This window comes from Fundulus heteroclitus, chromosome 9 (assembly GCF_011125445.2).
Source record: "Fundulus heteroclitus isolate FHET01 chromosome 9, MU-UCD_Fhet_4.1, whole genome shotgun sequence".
Taxonomy (NCBI): Eukaryota; Metazoa; Chordata; class Actinopteri; order Cyprinodontiformes; family Fundulidae; genus Fundulus; species Fundulus heteroclitus.
This window is the reverse complement of record NC_046369.1, coordinates 16,828,169-16,846,136: the sequence shown is the minus strand read 5'-3', so window position 1 is coordinate 16,846,136 and position 17,968 is coordinate 16,828,169. Positions and strand designations below refer to the sequence as shown.

Sequence of the window (17,968 nt, the reverse complement as noted above, 5' to 3'; positions counted from 1 at the left end):
CCATGTGCCCATTAAAAATAACAACACTGGGTTCTTAATAACGTTGATAAACCTAATTCTTCAGATGTCCTTCCTTAAATACACTGCAAAAAACTGAACTAGAAATAAGTAAAATGTTCTTAAAATGAGTGTATTTGTCCTTGATTTGAGTAGGTAAATAAGACTATTTGCCAATGGAATAAGATTTTTGCACATAAAATAAGAACAATTCATCTCCATCATCTTATTTCAAGTGCAGGATGTCTAATTATCTTATTTTAACGGAAAAATTACTCGTTCCATTGGCAGATAATCTTATTTACCTGCCCAAATCAAGGATAAATACACAAACTTTAATAACATTTTACTTATTTTTAGACCCGTTTTTGCAGTGTACAATGGTTGAATTAAATAATTTAACCCCCTCTCCCTCCCAAATAAAGACATCCGTGTTGATCTGGAGTGAATGTAAACGTCTGACCTGCACTGTGTATTCTTAACATGCAATTCTTGTTGATCTCGTTAAATCTGCAACGATGGTTTTACCCTCTCCCAGGTTACTGAATGTCCTGGAGGTGATTGCACCCTTCAAGCACTTTAATAAACTCAGGGAGTTTGTTCAGATGAAGCTCCCCCCTGGCTTTCCCGTCAAACTCGGTAAGCAGCCGTCCCCTGAAGGGCGGAGATCTTGCGTTTCGCATTAAACAAGATTTTCTGACCTTGTTCTCGTGGTTTCCTGCAGACATCCCCGTCTTTCCCACCATCACGGCCACGGTCACGTTTCAGGAGTTTCGCTACGACGAGTTTGATGGATCCATTTTTACCATACCCACCGACTACAAAGAAGACCCAAGCCGCTTCCCTGACCTTTAACCTCCCGCCTTGGACTTTGACGTTAATCCCTACAAAGCTTACCTTTTTATGAATGAAAAACTTACTGTACAGCAGCAGACACACGGGATCAGCGTTACGGAGGGGTGGGCTCCAACTCCGTGTGAACGTACGCTGAGGCGTTCCCCATTCTCGGTCCCACATCCGAATGTGACGCGAAGCAGCAGGAAGTGTAGGTAACTTTTGAGATTTTTCATCAAAGGGCATTGAAGGGAAAATAAATGGCAGCAGAGCAGGTGAGCTTTATTTATATGAGGTAAAAAAATGGGATTAAAAACTACCAGTTGTCTTGATGCTTTGTATTTAAGTATGTAAGTGTTGTTTTATAAAGGGACTGTGTCGAACTGACATGTTGTGACGCACTGATAATACTGTGTGAAGGGAAGTCTGCTCCGAGGTGATTTTAGGTTTACCTGACTCCGCCAGATAGATTTGCTCCGCATATCCATCTGGAAACCTTCCGTTGAAGTAATTTTGGGAAGGGGCGAAAATACTGGTTAGCTGATTGGCCTATGTTGGTGATAGACGGGCCAAATGAACCAATCAGATTCGTCGTGGCTCGTAACAGAGCGACGACGAAAACACAACCACAAGCCAAGCTACTCTTGCTGCTGCAGGTAAAGGCTCGTTAGCTCAGCAAAGAAATACTCTGTAATTCCGATAAAACTTGCTCGATAGCCACGCTAACGCTAGTTTCATCGGCTGAAGCCGCCATGTTCTTTAGACTGAACTGACGCGCTTCCCGTTGCGTCACACCTCAACCCGCCTCAAAGCCAACGCTGATTGGACGTTCGTTTGGTGAACGGCTCCAAATTTTCTTCAACGGAGAGTATCCAGACTGATCTGCGAGTGAAACCTTGAAAGCTCGCGAGATCAGGATGGTCTCACGAGGCTAATTTTAGGTTCCTTCCTTATTTAAACACAGTGGACAAAAACAATCTGAAATGCAAAAAAAATTAAAAAATTCTTCAGTTTATTAAATTTGCAGTCAATACCAAGAGTGCAATCACATACAACTGAAACGAGATATTTAGATACGCTGAAAAAAAAGACAAATCTATTTATTTTACTGACATTTGGGCTTTTTTTTCTGGTTTAGGTCTATTAGGATCACCAAATTATTTATGGAGTTCTTTTTTTTTTACTTCCTTCCAAACATTTGCCACATTTCCCTACTTTTTTGTGTGTTCGGTCAAGTTGAGGAGTTCAAATGTTTTGGAGTCTCGTTAAGTGATGGTGGGGTGGAGGGGGAGATGGACTTCAGCAGCAACACAGGTGTCGCTTTTCATAGTGGAGAAAGATTTCAGCCAAAAAGGAAAGCTGTGGATTTACCGCTCTGTCTGTGGTCCAACTATCACTGACGGACGGAAAGAGTTAGGGAGTGTTGCTGGAGAGAGAGCTATCCGGGTTTCCCTTCTGGACCTGTTGCCCCAGCGATCAGATCTTGGATAAGTGGAAGATAAAAGATAGATGAATGGATGACTTTGGTATCTCTCACTCTGGATCTTTACAAAGCCCTTTGCCTTTGCTCTGGGGTTCACGCGCACATTTTGCACCAAAACACCTTCATCTCTGGGACGCAGAGGTACGATGTCTGGGCTTTGCCTTGGGATTCCTCTGCATATGATTGTTTAAACAGATGGACGTGGTGCCTTTGTGCACCTGAAAATTATTTCCATGATGTCACCAAGGGTAGGACCGCGTATGAGGTGTTGCCTTAAAATACATCTGCAGTTAACAGACGTTATGTATAAGCTATTAAACCCTTACATAGACGTCACCCGGCTTTCCCCCAATTTCATTAGCGTATGTAAGCTTATGAGTTTGATGAAAGTTATTCATTATTCTAGCATTCAGCAAACAAAAAGATTTATCATCATCCAGGTTTAAAACAGGTGAAGTTTAGTCATACAGTGGGAGGTAAATGATCCTTTGTCTTTTTCTTACAGCGTATGTAAACATCTGGTTCCAACCGAACAATCATTTTTTTTATATGTTTAATGGTTCACTTCCACCAATCACCGGTAAAATATTTACCGGATAAAAAAGACACTTGTACGTTTGGTAAAACGTGCTTTTTTTTTTTCAAGGTCAAAATAAAAAAAAAACAGAAGAGTTCCTCTTCTGCACAGAACAGAAATGTGTAATTGTTTGTGTTCATCGGTGATTTTCACAAACATCTACATTTGGTCACGATTTAGATTCTCTAGCACTACTCTTCTTCAGTTTAAAGGCACTTGTTCTGTGACACGAAACCTTGGATTCAGCTTTAGAAATATCAAAGCTGCGCCGAGGGAAAGCGACGCTGCAGATCTCTACGGTACATCCCGTCTCGATGGGCGGCAGTGAGTCTTAAGCCGTGCAAATTAAACCTTTTGTTTTTTATTTCACCGTTTTTTAACGACGTAACTTGTTCAAACAGGTTCTACATGGACAACACAGGTTTTTAGGGTTTCTAATCATCACAGTATGCAGATTTAACACGTAGAACCTCCGTGCAGTATATTTCTTTATTCTGGAGTATTGTTTTGTCTTTTTTTTAAGTACTTTGAACTGACGAGAGGGCAATTTTTCTTTCTTTTTTTTTTAACGTAGCAGCTGGGAAGTTATCTCAAACTATTATTGGTTTGTAAACTGAGGTCCATTTTTTTTTATGTAGATCTGTTTTAATGAGCAGTAATCTCTTGAGTTCTTCTGTAATTTCCTCAATAATGTACCGTACACCTCTCTCATATGTAGAAACAATTATATTCGAGGCTGTATAAAAAAAAAAAAAGAAGCACAAGGATTCTGTCCAAAAACTGGAGACAAAGGAAATTGAGTAACTCTTCTCGTTTGTGGAACCTGGCGTCTGCAGGGTGTTCCTGTTGTGCAGGTGGATGGGAGTCATCCAGCAGCCGTTGCTTTCATGTAAATCCAGCGTTAGTCGAGCCAGATCCAGTTTTCACCGAGCCACGACCCGCCGTGCTCGTTAAGTTCAGTTAGTGGAGGCGCGGCTCTTCGTCCATCTCAGTGTTTTATTTCCTGACTCCTGATGCTCCCGTTTTAAATGTTTTTTTTCTCTCTAGGGATTTCTCCATCAAACTACATGTCAGTTGTACAGCAAAAAAAAACCTGTTGTATAAGTCTGCAACACTATTTTCATATAAAATATACTAAGAAATAATAAAAAAAAAATCCTCATATCTAACTTGTCTGGATGTCATGTTTTTCCACAATATGAACGGTAAGCCCTAAATGCTGCACAATATTATTTTCTAATTATTCACAAACACACGTTAACTTGAGGTTTTTTAGCAATAAAGATTTTTTTAATGAGTATTTTTATTTATTTTTTATTCTCTGCCATAGATGCTACACGTAGTTTTCTTGGTGTCCTGTGCAAAACGTTAACATTTTCTATGTAGAATATACACTATAATGCCAGAAGTGTTTGCTCACCCATTCAAATAATGAAAATCAGGTGTTTCAATCCCTTCTATAGCCACAGGTGTGTAAAATCAAGCAAGTGTGTTTAGAGAGTTCTAGACCTGAGATGAAGTGCTGTGAAAAAGCATTTGCATTTCTGTTATTGTCATTTTAATCAATTTTGGTGTCAAGAATAACTTTTGTAAATGTTGGTGAAGAGACTCAGTCATCCAGGTCATGATCAATCCAAAAAAAAAAAAAAGATAAAAAAATAAAACAACTGGACTTCTGTTCTGAAGCTGAAGACATTTCGCTTCCCATCCAGGAAGCTTTCTCAATTCAACTAAATACTTCAAAAGAAGCATTTAGATGACAATTTCATTTATTAATGGAAAAATCTAAACCACTCTGGTCTTATATGAAATTATAAAGACTTGGAAAAAGGGCAGCAATGGGAGAGTTCAAAAGTGAGGACCACGAACGACCTGCGGAAACATCTTGATCCCTCAAGACCTTTGGGACCGACATGTCTGTGGACTGGAGAGAGAAGAGTGGAACTTTTTTGGAAGGTGTGTATAATCCTGATATATCTGGTGATAAACTAACAGCATTTCAGACATAAAAACATACCAACACTCAGGCATGGTGGGGGTTGTGTGATGGTCTGGGACTGTTTTACTGTACTGGGCCTGAAGGAGAACGTCTGGCCTTCATCACCTCAAGGATAAACTCTTAGGTTATGCAGCAGGTGAGTGATCCAAAGAGCACCAGCAAGTCCACCTCTGAATAGTTTTACGGCGGCTTAAGTCCAAATTTAGATCCAAATAAAATGATGTGACATGAATGTAAATCAGCCATTTTATCCTTCATAACCTGAGTGTAGCTTGATTAAATCCGAAAGGAGCTCATCTTCCTGTGACTTCCTGGATGAGTCTCCAAGGAGCCATTTGGAGTAATTTTGGTAGTTTAGTTGCTTCTGAATCCCAAAGCCTTAGAAGTGACTCTGTAACCTTTTTCAGATTCACAGATGCCAGTGAGCCTTGGTTTCTCATCTGCTCCGGTACTCCTCTACGTCAGCCCATGCTGTGTGCTTTTAAAGGAGGGTTCAGCCTACTTCATGAATGTGAGACAGGTTCTCTTTAAGTTGACTTACCATGATGGTCTATCAAAAATCAGGTGTGTGTCCCACCACCTTAATTAAATCACTTGGAAACTGCTTTTTGTTTCAAATCGTTTTCTTTCTGACATTAAACAATGTTTGATCTGAGACATTTCAAGTGTGAAAAAAATAAAAACCTGAGTTAATCTGTAAGGGGGAAAATACTCTTCCACAGCAGTGTAGTACGTTTAAACCCAGATCGGCTCACTACTTTAACGGTAAAGCAAGTTTCTGTTGACACAAAAATGACCAAGCATGTACGAAGTAAAACAAACATTAGTGGAATGCTGGTGGCAGGCTGGAGATATGCTCAACTCCTGCTGTAATAATATTCTTGTGCTGGCACGCTCAATTAATTAGACAATGCTTTTATTTAAAATCCAGTTTTCAACATCCCATAATACAGTAAAGTTCAGCTGGTGTGCCTCTTCACTCGTTCCAAAGACTAACTTCATCTGACACCACTTCCTGGCGTCAGCTGTTTCAAACTTTGTTTTTTTTTTTCCTGTGGCAATTTATATCAACTATACAGCAAAAACTGCAACACTTTGCTCATAAAATGTACTAAAAAGTGAAAGTCCAAATCTAACCGTCTGGACAGTAGAACCTAAATGGCTTTGGTCGGCTATAGTAGTTCAAAAGCACACATACATATCAGGAAATAACAATCAATTCATTTAAACTGCAAAAAAAAAAAAAAAAAAGGTTTTATATTATTAAATCAACTATTACTGCTCTACCACAAGTAGAGTTTAACCCATTTTGTTTTGTATCCCTTGAGAAACTTATTGCAGAAATGTAACTTATATCTACAATATATGCTTAAAAGCGTCATGACTGCGCATTACAAGTAAAATCCTCACTTATCCACAGTTTAACGAAACACGGGACTGTTTGAGAAATAATAACAAAGGAAAGGAACATGTATGATAAAAATAAAAGTCCATGTGGAAATGTTAAATAATCCGCAGTCAGGAAAACTACCCAGCATTAAAAACAAATATCAACATGACCTCTTAAAAAAAAAAAGGGCATAAGTTATAGTTTAAAAACCCCATTTCATGTAATTTCTTCTAATCTGTTCTCATTATCTTTATAAAAACAGTCCCATCTAGGCCGTCCGTCCAGGATGGCGCCAGAGTTGACATGAGAAGCTGCTAACAGTGATCACAGACGGAACCTGGCCCAAATTAGGAACACGAAAAAGGACTCGACAGACGGTGGCACAGAAAGCTCTCAGTCGCTCATCTCCATGTCCTCCTGATGCCGGTCGTCTCCGTTTAGCTTGGATCTTTTGGAGGCCCGCCGCTCGTCTCTCTCCGCCTCCTCCGCATCTTTGGGAGACGACGCAGAATCCGACTCGCTCCGCCGCTCTTCCTCCTCTTCTCCCTTATTGCTGCCGTAGCCTTGCTCCTCTTCGTCGTAGTCCCGTGTGACCTGTGGGGGGGGGGAACGGGTTCTGTTACTCGACAAACTCGGGAGGTACGGTTGGTATAAAAGCCCAGATAACGCTGACGGGTTCATAGATCTACAGCAACGAAAACCCTTTAAGGGCTACAAACGAGAGCATTCGCTGCTTGACACGCACTCTCACGTCTCCTTTCTCGCTGTCGGATTTGCGCTCCCGCTCTCGTTCCTTGTCCTTGTTCTTCTTTTTCTTGCTGGTGGAACGCTCTCGTCCGTCTCTGGTGTGGTTCCGCTCCACCCTCCTGTCCCTGTCGCGGATCTTCTCGCGCTCCTTGTCCTTCTTCTTTTCTTTCTTGTGGCTGTTAAAGTAAGCGGTTTAATCGGTCGGCGCGTTTCGGGCGAATTGCGTTGAAATGGTCGAAGAGGACGCACGACAACTCACCGCCCCGGGTACGGAGACCTGGAGAGCCTTTTCCTCGGGGACCGGGAAGGACTGCACCTGCTGAAAGCCACACGGCGTCAGAACTGACGGGCTGCAACGCCGAAGAACCGAGCAAGGCGACGCCTGCCGCTCCGCCCAGCAACAAACGGCGAGGAGGGGCGACTCACCGGGTAATGCTGCCAGACCTCCTGGTACTGCTGTAGCTTTTGGGAGGCGTCTTGGATCGTTTCTTGGACTTTTCTTCTTTTCTCCTGTCCCTGTCAGAGAAAATAAATGATTACGCAAAACGTCTAATAGGTTCCTCAGTACCAGAAAGACAAGAGTTTTTGTCATGACTACAGCTTTATTCTTTATTCTGATCCCCATTGGCTCCCACAGAGTGGCTGCTAGTCTTCCTGGGGTCCTTTAAAAGTAATTGCAATTAATATATCACAGTAAAAGATGATGAAATACAAAAAAAACCCCAAAAAAACATCCAAACACAAAGCTGCAGGTCTCTGTGCAGTAATCCACACATGGGGCCAATGAGACTTTAGATGACTAAGGGAACGGGAAGAAGCTCTGGACCTGGATCTGCTGCGACGGATTCTGTCCCGGGAGTGAGTCGTCGTCCTTTTCGGGCTCTTGGACCTCCTCCTACTCCTTGAATGAGAAGTTCGCCTAGACCTGCTCTTTGAACGTCTGTGTAAAACAAAACAACAAGACATATTTTAAAAGAAAATAACTCCTGACCGTTGCAAAGCTTTTTCAAACGGAACAGTTTTTCCTCACCTGTGTTTCGACCGAGACCTGGACCGCTTGCGGCGCGACCTCGAACGGGATCGGGAATGCTTGCGCTTATCTTTCTTACCTGCAGACATTTAGAAGCCAGACTTAGACACTTAAGCTTTGACTTTAGCTTTTAACAGGATATGAGAATTTCCTCTGTTTGTGTGAGAAATCTGTCTAACCCACCAGATGCTCATCGAAACAAGTCTTCTACAGCTGCATCGTAGTAAATTAAAAATTATCCGAAAGTGAATTTATTTCAGGAATTCGCTCGTATCATATAGCGTTACGAAACACAAATGTGGTTTATTTTTATTATTATGTAAGACATATTCATTAAAAATAACAAAATAAACATAATAAATACTAGGGCTGGGCATCATCCAGGATGAGCCGATTCGATACGATTCTCGATACGTAGTTCACGATACGGTTGTCGATATAGCTCAGCTTGATTTGATTTGACTCCAATATTGATTATTTATTGCTTTCAAAATTAATGCTCAAAGTCATTTAATCAACAAAACCAACCAAATATTATATTTATGTTCAATTTATTGAACACTGATATATTAACAGGACAATAAAGTGCATATGGTTCAATGCATTTAACGTATCACATAAACCAAAAATTTGCCCAAACGTCTGATTTTTTTAAATTTTTTTTTTACTGTATAAACGTCTGATTTAAGATGCGTCTCACTTGCTCTTTCTCACTGTGAACAGTAATGGCGCGCTGTAATAACGCCCTCTAGGGGTTGGGAGGTATATCGATATTGAAATCCAGAATATCGATATTAATCTTTGTATCGATTTTTATGCACAGGCCTGATAAATACACTGTATTACCAGATATTTGCTCACTTATCCAAATTATTGGAATCAGGCGTTGCAATCACTTCTATGGCCACAGGGGTATAAAATCAAGCACCTAGGCATGCAGACTGTTTTCACAAACACTTGTATGCCAAATGATGTATGCCAAGCAGACTAATTTCCACAGTGTTACGAAACAGATTAAAAACTGGACTCACTTCCAGGTTCGATGGCAGCAGAAATCAGAGACTGGGCCTCTCGGACTCTCTTCATGGCCTCTTCGATCTCCTTGTTGGATGAATCCACCTTCAGACCCGGGGTCAGGTTTAATCCAGCCGCCAGTGGATTGAGTCTGCGAAAGCAAGCCTTTATGAAAACAAGCGCTGATGACACTACTAATCGCTTCAGTAATGAGTAGTTTCTTACTTTGGGTCAATAGACTGCATAAACTTGAGGAAATCTGCAGAAAAAGCCTGAGAAAGAAAGGAGAGTGACAATACTTTAGTATCAGAATCTGATGTTCCCATGCCGGGACTCAAGCTGCAGCGGTCCGTTACCTGGGCGTTCATGCTGGGCCCCGTGAATCCCATAGCTGCCATCTGGTCCATGCTGGGACCCCCGAGCCCTCCAAATGGGTTTGCCCCCATCTGCAATGTTGGACAGTCACATATTTAACACTCAGGAACGCCGCTTTCACTTTCTCTCAGCGAAGTCAGATGAACGATGACATTTACAGATGCACACAAATGAAAAGCGATGGCCAACAACCAATATTTACCGATATATTTCCCTTCCATTTCGACAACTGTGAAAAACAAAACAAAAAAAACAACCAAATGGCTGAGGCTGCTTCTCTGCTTCAGTTAAAAACATCCAACAATCCTGCGCCGCATCCCTACAGCATCAAAGTCGCACGGCCTCCTTCCCTAAGTCTCCACAAACGGTCGATGTCAATATGTTAAAAATTTATAATAATAATACCGGGCCACTGCAGTCGTCTTGATCCACTTGCACCACCCGAAATGTTGCTTTATATATCAAAGGTTTAATTATGAGAATAAGCTATTCCAGCATTAAAAGGGGAGGCTACTGCAGGGACTACAGCGTAAACTACATTTGTTACTAAATATATTTTATTGTGCAGTATTTATAATAATAACAGAAGTGTTAGCGATAGCTTTTAATAGTAAATGCCAGGGCTGGACGATATATATAAAAAAAAACATATTGATAAAATGGAAATCATATTGATTGATATTGAGAATTATCAACAAATTCTAAACATATATTTTAAGTGCAGCCCTGACCATTTATGCTGTTGCTTAGCGACCTATTTCTAGATACAGAACACACAAACACTGAATTCAAACTCAACCAGTTATTCAACCAACTTTTTACCAAAAGCTGCAAGTTTTCATAAAAGAAAAAAGAACGAGCACTCGTTGAACTCTTTGAAGGGGGCGGGGCTTGGTTCCTGGGTCTGCGTTGTGATTGGTTGGGAGGATGTAATGACTGTAGTATTAACCTACATGGCTAGAATGCAAAAGGAAGGAAAACTGTTCTATTGAAGTTTATATTGACACTTTTTTTCTATCATCGATGTGTTGATGTTATTGAATTATCGTCCAGCCCTAGTAAATACTGCCGGTATTTCCAAACAGAGTCCTGTTGAACACGTCAGATATGTAGCAACGCTGTAATCCAAGGAATATTTAAATCTGTGTGGAAGCAACAGTTCACACAATTTTCTGTAGCTTTGAAGGTTTAGAAAAGTTTAAAGGCTGAGCCATTTTATTGAGACAGTAGAAACCGACTTACAGAGCCTCCATGTGTGGATAAATGTGGCAAATACTAAATTATAATAACATAATATTCACTTAGTGTGCCAGTCCAGGACAGAAGTAGATTTACCTGCTGAGTGGCACAAGCAGGGAGACTTACTGATGTGTTCAACATATAAAATGATTTAAGTGAGATAATGGATTTATAAAAGAAGAGGTAGTACTATACGTGCGTATAGTTACCCAGCAGCTACAATGGTATTATTAGGCAACTTGGGTTGCTTTAAGTCTAGCTGACCTAATAAAATCCAACTTTCAACCTACAATATAAGCAGAACTGTGTCATGTTCTACGTCCAGTAAGCACAAATAACCTGGAAAAAGAACATTTAGAGCTGCTCAGTCCTTCACCTGCAAGATAAACCTGGTATAATAATAATTTCATCTGCAACTATTCTCTTGAGAATATTTCAATTGGGGCAAAAAAATGATTTTATATCCATTTATTAAAATTTTCTCTCATAAATAACAACGAGAATGTAAAGACATTTTAATTATTTAGTAAAATATATTAACGTGAAGGATAGGAGGAAAAAAAGCTCGATATTCAGCATCTTTTTCCAATCATTTGAAACAAAATTACGCCGTTTCCATTTTTTTTCCCCACTGACAAACTTATTTCTTTGTAAATGTTGGCAATAATTTGAAGTTAACTCTGGCATAGAGGTGTATTTTTAACCTGGTATGGCCACTCCATGACACATTCACAGAGGAAATACAGTCCGTCCACCGTTCAGCTGCTAAACTATAAGATATAAAGGCGATGCAGGTGGAAACGAGCGCCTGAAGTCAGCATCTGACTCGAAGCTCCGCCGATTCTGCCGATGAATAAGCGAAACAACTCTTTCCGAAGCGCCAAACCCTTTACCAACTGTAGCATCAGAACCCGCCTAAACCGTAACTTATACATTAGAAAGGTTGGGATTCAATCTCCAAACTACAAGAACACGCTCATAAGAAGACAATTTAGGAGAAGCAGGGGAAACCTGAAGGTGAAGCCGTTAAACTGACCGTCATCAGAGGATTAGGCGTGGGAAGCAGACCTCCTCCTGGCATCATTCCTGCCACGGCGTTGGCTGGAGCCAGCAGCGACATCGCCTTAGATTCATCAGGAATGACTCCTGAAGAGGAAAACCAAAACATCTCAGTCCAAGTCTGGGGGGCCAGAAAAAATGTCAGCAACACTAAGACAAGACTTGCAGACAAGCCACCTCGGGTTTAACTACTCTGGAGTTAAAAAAAAACGTGAAAAATAAAAATCCACTTTTAGTCTTGTCTGTAAATCTTGATGCCTGACTTTCTTTTTCTTCTCTTTTGTTTGTGAAAGTGTAATTGTGGGATTAGTAGCTAATGAGATTTAAAAAAATAAATAAAATAATAATCACAATACACACTGTGGTCAACACTGCCAAGATTTTATCACCTGTACTTGTTTTTTAAGTCATGAACCAAAGGTTAGCAAGCACAGCCGGTTGTCCCGTGGGATGTGCTCTCAAATTTCATTATGAACAAGCGACGCGCGCCGGCTGCTTCGCTATAAAGCACACAAAAACATTGAGATACAAAACAAAAGAACAAAAGTTCATGATTTAGATGTGAAGACAAGGATACATTTCAACATCACTTACCATAACTTCTATTAAACAACAGTGGTTTTACCTTTACCAGCGTCTTGCTGACGCTACCGTAAAAAAAAAAAAAAAAAAATGCTACCATTAAGCCAAAACTAGGGTGCACAAAATACTACACAAACATGATCTGTGCTAAACAGTCAAGGGCTACTTCCAGCAATAATGATAAAATGACATAAAGGACACAGTGCCTTGCTAACGTATTCACCCCCCCCCCTCTGTAGTTTTAAGGTTTTGTTGCCTCGCAACCTGAATAAAAAAGGACCGTTTGAGATTTTTGCACGATTACATTTACAGAACATGCTTGCAGCGTTGAAGATGGGTTATTGTGAAGCAACAAAATTAAAGAAAACTTTAGCATAAATAACTGTAGGATAATACTTTGTAGAGACACTTTCTGCTGCAGGTTTCTTTGGATCAGTCTCTAAGAGCTCAACGCATCTTGGCTCTGTTTTTTTTTTTTTTTTGCCCGTTCCTCGAGGGAAAACTGCTCCGGCTCCTTCATGTTGGATGTTTTTCGCTTGGATCAGTGATCTTCAGGTCTGACCACAGGTTCTAAACAGGACTGAGGTCTGGTCATTGACTCCAGGGATTCTCAAACCTTTCGTGGAGAGGGACCCCTTTAGATTCCTCATGTTGATCAGTATTTTTAAACAGCCTTTTATACAGTTAAGTACATTAGGAATTAAGTATGTTTTTAAAAGTATATATAAATACACCTAATATTAAGAGATCTGGAGATTAGATCCTCTGGATAAAGCCAAACTTAATGTAAATGCTTCCTCACTTTAGCTGATTTAGCTTTTTACCTTACTTAAAGTGGACGGAGTTAAATATTTGTCTATTGTGTTACGTAGCTTAACCCTGACACATCCTCAGGCCCGACAACATGCGCTTCACGGACACCCAACCCGTGGTTGGCGGACCCCCGGGGGGTCCTGGAACCCCAGTTTGACGGCCGCTGGACTAGATTATTCCTAACCCTTTAAATGTTTCCCTTTAAGCCGCTCTCGTTGCTTCAGCAAACCTCCGTCCCAGTCACAGTACTCAAGGATATCCCTGCAAGGGTTTCTGGGATACCGTGTGTTTTACACTTGAAGATGATGGATTTGACGGTTCTCTGGGGAAGATTTAGATATTTCTTTCTAACTCCACCCTGACTTGTGCTTCTTAACAAGTTTGTCCCTGACTTGCCTGGGGAGCTTCCTGGTCTTCATGGTGTGACGCCTCTTTCTTGGTGGTGCTGCAGCCTCTGGGGCCGTTAAAAAAAAGACGCATTTATCCTGACAGATCATGAGACACTCTGCACACACGTTCATTTCACAAATTAATTGACTTTTGAAGTTTGCACCACAACATTTTGAGGGCTTCAGAGCAAAAGGAGGTGAACATATATAAACACACCAATTGTCCTGCTTGTTTTTCTTATTCCTTTTTAAAAATATATATATTTTGTGTAGACTTATCACATAAAATAAGATTAAAAACACATTTACATCACAGGTTGTAATGGAACAAAATCAGTAAAAAAAAAAAAAAAAAAGCCAAGGGGGGGGTGAATACTTTTGCAAGGCACTGTATGTCCAAACGGTAAAATCAAAGAGAAAATCTTAGCAGATGATCATCCATGGCTGTGTAACCTGAAAACAGGCTCATTTTAATCTTAAAATGTTCTCCTTTTTTAAAGAGAGAGAGAGAGAGAGAGAGGGGGGAGGGAGGGAGAGATATCACACACCCTCACACACACACACACACACACACACACACAGACAGAGACACTTGAGAAACGGGATAAGGCTGCGGAGGACAAAACTGTTGGTGGCATAGTCAGCAGGGCCTGGAATATAGGGCTGGCTGAACCAGGAAAAACAACTGTAAAACACAACAACAAAAGAAACACCACTGTTAAACGTTAGAGTCACTCAGCTCGTTCACAGCAGCTATGTATGGAGAGGGACAATTTCCTAAAGGCATTTCTACAGAGACATCAAGCAGAGCTTTGACACCGGGGGGTAAATTACGTAAATCTCTGCTAAAGCAAAGCGGTTTTTATTAACGTTCCCACATGTCCGGACACTAACTGCGCAGGTTTTTCATACTACAGCCCGGCATGCACGCCTGACTAGTCCGCCCATCACCTGAGCTCGCTGCGGGGTGACCCAGAAATGTGACTGATTAACGAGCGAACATCCACAAAACATGGATCCAGGGGTTTATCGTTTTCTCTAAACGTTGTTTTGCAGAGAAATTAAGGCCAAATTACACATTACATAATAAAACTTCATCCATTGCCACAAGTGGCCTGTAATAAAGCTACGCTGGACCTAAAACAACCTCACAGGTGTAACGAATACATTCTTGGTCATTTGCGTGGCGTATATTCGTTGGCCCAGTCAGACAGAATAATAAATAATTATAACTACTTTTCTGAGCCCAATCGAGTTCTTTTTGTTGTTCTGAGATGTTTTTTTAAGGCAAAGAGGACGCAGCAGCAGCTCACTAGTTGTGAGACCCAATGAAATATAGTTTTTGTGCCAAATTTTATTGATCACTCTTTTATTATATACTTTACGACCACATTTCCTTCGCCTTGAAGGGTCTAACCTTAAAGTTGGTGCTTAAAATGGAAAACATGGCAACTTAAAAGACATTTTAAGGTGTTTCCGTAAAGCAGATCAAAGCGCTAGAAAAGGGTCGACCTCTCGGTCTCTGAGAAATCGTTTCGTCTCGTAAACTAAAGCGGCTTCGTTCTCTCTAATGCGAGTAAATCGCTGCACATTATGTCCTGTTGCGGCTCAACCGTCACTTCTCTATGCCTGCTTATCAACATGGCTCGTTATCTGAGAAACCACGATGCACTCCAGGATTTAGTCTGTGCACCATTCCCCCGGACGTTCATTAAATTTGAGCTGTGAAGCTAAAACCTTTTAAGAAGAGTTGCCTTGAACAGACAGAGAAAGAGAGAGAGAGAGAGAGAAAACAAGTTAATATTTTACTGCAGAAAAAAATAAAATACAGGGCTCCCCATTTTAAGGCCGCTATTATTATTATTATTATTCTTTTTTGTTATATAGCCTGGAGGCAACAGAGGACCTCTTTCAGCGTCTCTGCAAAGGACTTGTCCTCAATAAAAAAAAAAAAAAAACGCAACACAAATTACAGAGAGAAGTTTACAGCTGATCGTAAGACACAGACACAAATGTACATTTCCCTTCAGAACACCTAAAGCGCTGCTAACCCCAGTAAATAAAATGTAAAAAAAAAAAGCAAATAATGGTTCAGATTCAGCTAATTCCACCCATCGCACCGTAAAACACGAGACGCGGCGCAGCCAAACGAAAGGGACGGAGCGGACACCCACCTTCAGCGAAGGGGACCACGATCAGGGCCCGGTCCACGAAGACGGTGTTGGTCAGGTGCTGGGACACGCCGACAGACTCGGGCTCATTGAATTTTACAAAACAGACACGGGAAGTCACAGGCAAGGGAGAGTCGCTGGAAGAAAACACAGACGTGTTGTGCAAAGAGTACAAAAAGTCAAGAGAGCCCACATGCCCTTTCCCCACCCGTCAGACCGCGCTGCCAGGAGAGCTGATCCATAAGGGATTGCTGCAACGGCGTCACGCTCAGAGAAGTGTTGACCTGATCTGTCATTACTGAGAACACGATTACGGTCCATATTTATACATGTTTTTGTCTTTATTCTAGGGCAGCGCGATATATCGAGATGTCTTATAAGACGAGACTATGTTGTCTATGTTGCGTTATATTTATACTTTTACGTATTTTTCCATCCGTTTCTCATATTTATCTACAGCTGTTTGTTTAAAGCATGTGCCTAGGAGACATTTGGGATACAGTTTTGGTTCAGAGACGCCTTTTTATAATTACTTTATGAAAAGAAAAACATATCGGCATTCAGCCTAAAAACATCGAGATGTTATTTTTGGTCCATGTCGTCCAACCCTACTTTATCCTGAACATTTTTCCTTTAAACCACTGTACCGTACACGCTCGCTGCCGCCCTCAGCGACAAGAGGCACAAAATGAGCCCAACCCTGGTAAATAGGCATCCACCTGGGAAAAATCACCTACATACTCCTGTTGGCCGAATTAAAACAATATATTAACGAAAAAGACCAAATCACAATCATTTTCCTGTTGTTTTTTTTTTTGTTTTTTTTTTAAGGCAACAATGTTGCCATAAAAAAACACTGGACCTGAGGGAGCAATGAAGTGGTGGATGGATCCCAATAAGGATAATATTTATACAAGTATTACTATAATACTACTAGTTTGTTAGTCTGAAACTTTTAGTGATAAGCAAAATAAACATTGCTTTATTTTTGCAACAAATCAAACACTGAGAGTTGTTTCTTGTTTTTTTCTCAAATATTTTTACAAACAGTCGCTAAAAAAATAAACTGACTCGTTCCTCCATCTTTTAACGATTTAATATCAAAGCAATAAAGGCAACAAAAATATGGGCATCAGGAAAATAACAATTTTCAGACCCTTTTTTGTTGACTTTATAACTACGGTCTAATGGCAGCGCAAAAGTGTTTTTTTAATTATTTTATTTATTTATTTGCTTTAATTTATTAAATTAATCTGTAATATATTGTTTTATTAAATCATTTAATAAAACAATATTTGGAGCGTTGTCAGGAGCGAAGTGACGGGAGGAGGGAGGCGCTCACATAGCCGCGTTAGCATTCACAACTAGCCGGGCCTCCGCTCGACGCTACAGGCTTCAGCTAAACCCGACCGGAACCAGGACTTTTGGTTCTGGATACTCACTCAGGCGGAAACAGCTTGAGCTCCTCTATGGTTCCGAGGAACCCGAACAGCGTCCTCATTTGCTCGGACGTCGTGCTCGGGGAGACGTTGGTCACCTGTACGACGTGAGTGGTGAAGCTCATCTTCACGAGCGCTAACCAAGCTAGCTTAGCCGCTGCTAGCCGCGCACAGTGGACGGAAGCAACAACAATAAAAAACGCTAAACGCTTAGAGTTCAGAAACCAACAGGGGTCTGTGAAAGGCGAGCATCTTCTCTGCGGGGAGGAATATGTGAATGCTTTCTGCGGACAGAGGAGCAACAATGCGGCTGATAGAGGGGGGGACTTGTGGATGTGATGCTCTGGTGCTGCCTTCAGGGACCGTTGGTCGCGCTCTCGTAGCTCGCGGTTGTCACAGACTTGTAATAAATGTGGCGAGGAACCAGGAAAGCAATGTTTATATGCACAACTGCAGTACGATGAAAAACTATTCTCTCCCTTGCACACTTGAAAGTTTTAAACGTATACATCTTTGGAAGAAAAATAATTAAAATAATTTGTTGAAATGGGTCTCTTGTACAGTAATTGGTGCAACAATTACTTCGATCGTGAACATTTTTTTAAATTGTAATTACAATGCCCTGAAGTTCTCCACCTTCTGATCTTCCGATTTTGTGGTCAAGGCAAAACAAATTCTGAAATGTTTGTTAACAACGGCGCTGCCTTCAATTAGTGTGAAAAAAGGAGGAGGCATTCACGCCATTTCCATGGTGGTTGGGACATTAGTCTCTCAGGGTGTTTTTTAACCATTTGGACTGGTAGCCTAATGAAATTTTAATTGAATCATTG

General features: G+C 40.9%; 2 protein-coding genes across 6 annotated transcripts in view; one reads left to right on the top strand and one right to left on the bottom strand.

The window, feature by feature from the left end:
• Nucleotides 1-4,060, top strand: part of LOC105923145 (ankyrin repeat domain-containing protein 13C) — a 42,456-nt gene extending 38,396 nt beyond the window's left edge. Inside the window, exons 13-15 of the mRNA XM_036141104.1 lie at nucleotides 536-636; nucleotides 722-1,277; nucleotides 1,773-4,060. Of these exons, the coding sequence (XP_035996997.1) occupies nucleotides 536-636; nucleotides 722-852 (232 nt within the window). The 3' untranslated portion in view covers nucleotides 853-1,277; nucleotides 1,773-4,060. The remainder of the gene's footprint in view (nucleotides 1-535; nucleotides 637-721; nucleotides 1,278-1,772) is intronic.
• A 1,724-nt stretch (nucleotides 4,061-5,784) lies between these two features.
• Nucleotides 5,785-17,491, bottom strand: LOC105928657 (serine/arginine-rich splicing factor 11). 5 transcript variants are annotated; one of them, XM_021318259.2, is made up of 13 exons: nucleotides 17,142-17,491; nucleotides 15,703-15,836; nucleotides 11,722-11,831; nucleotides 9,649-9,675; nucleotides 9,428-9,517; nucleotides 9,297-9,343; nucleotides 9,089-9,222; nucleotides 8,058-8,136; nucleotides 7,854-7,967; nucleotides 7,454-7,543; nucleotides 7,287-7,346; nucleotides 7,026-7,203; nucleotides 5,785-6,874 (listed from the first exon to the last, which is right to left on the bottom strand). In XM_021318259.2, the coding sequence occupies exons 1-13, from the start codon at nucleotides 17,261-17,263 to the stop codon at nucleotides 6,674-6,676; spliced, it is 1,386 nt and encodes a 461-aa protein (XP_021173934.2). In that variant the 5' UTR covers nucleotides 17,264-17,491; the 3' UTR covers nucleotides 5,785-6,673. The 5 variants fall into 5 exon arrangements, with proteins under 5 accessions (XP_021173934.2, XP_021173935.2, XP_012721479.2 ...); XM_021318260.2 differs by having other exon boundaries at nucleotides 7,287-7,343; XM_012866025.3 differs by lacking the exon at nucleotides 9,649-9,675.
• Between the last annotated feature and the right edge of the window lie 477 nt (nucleotides 17,492-17,968).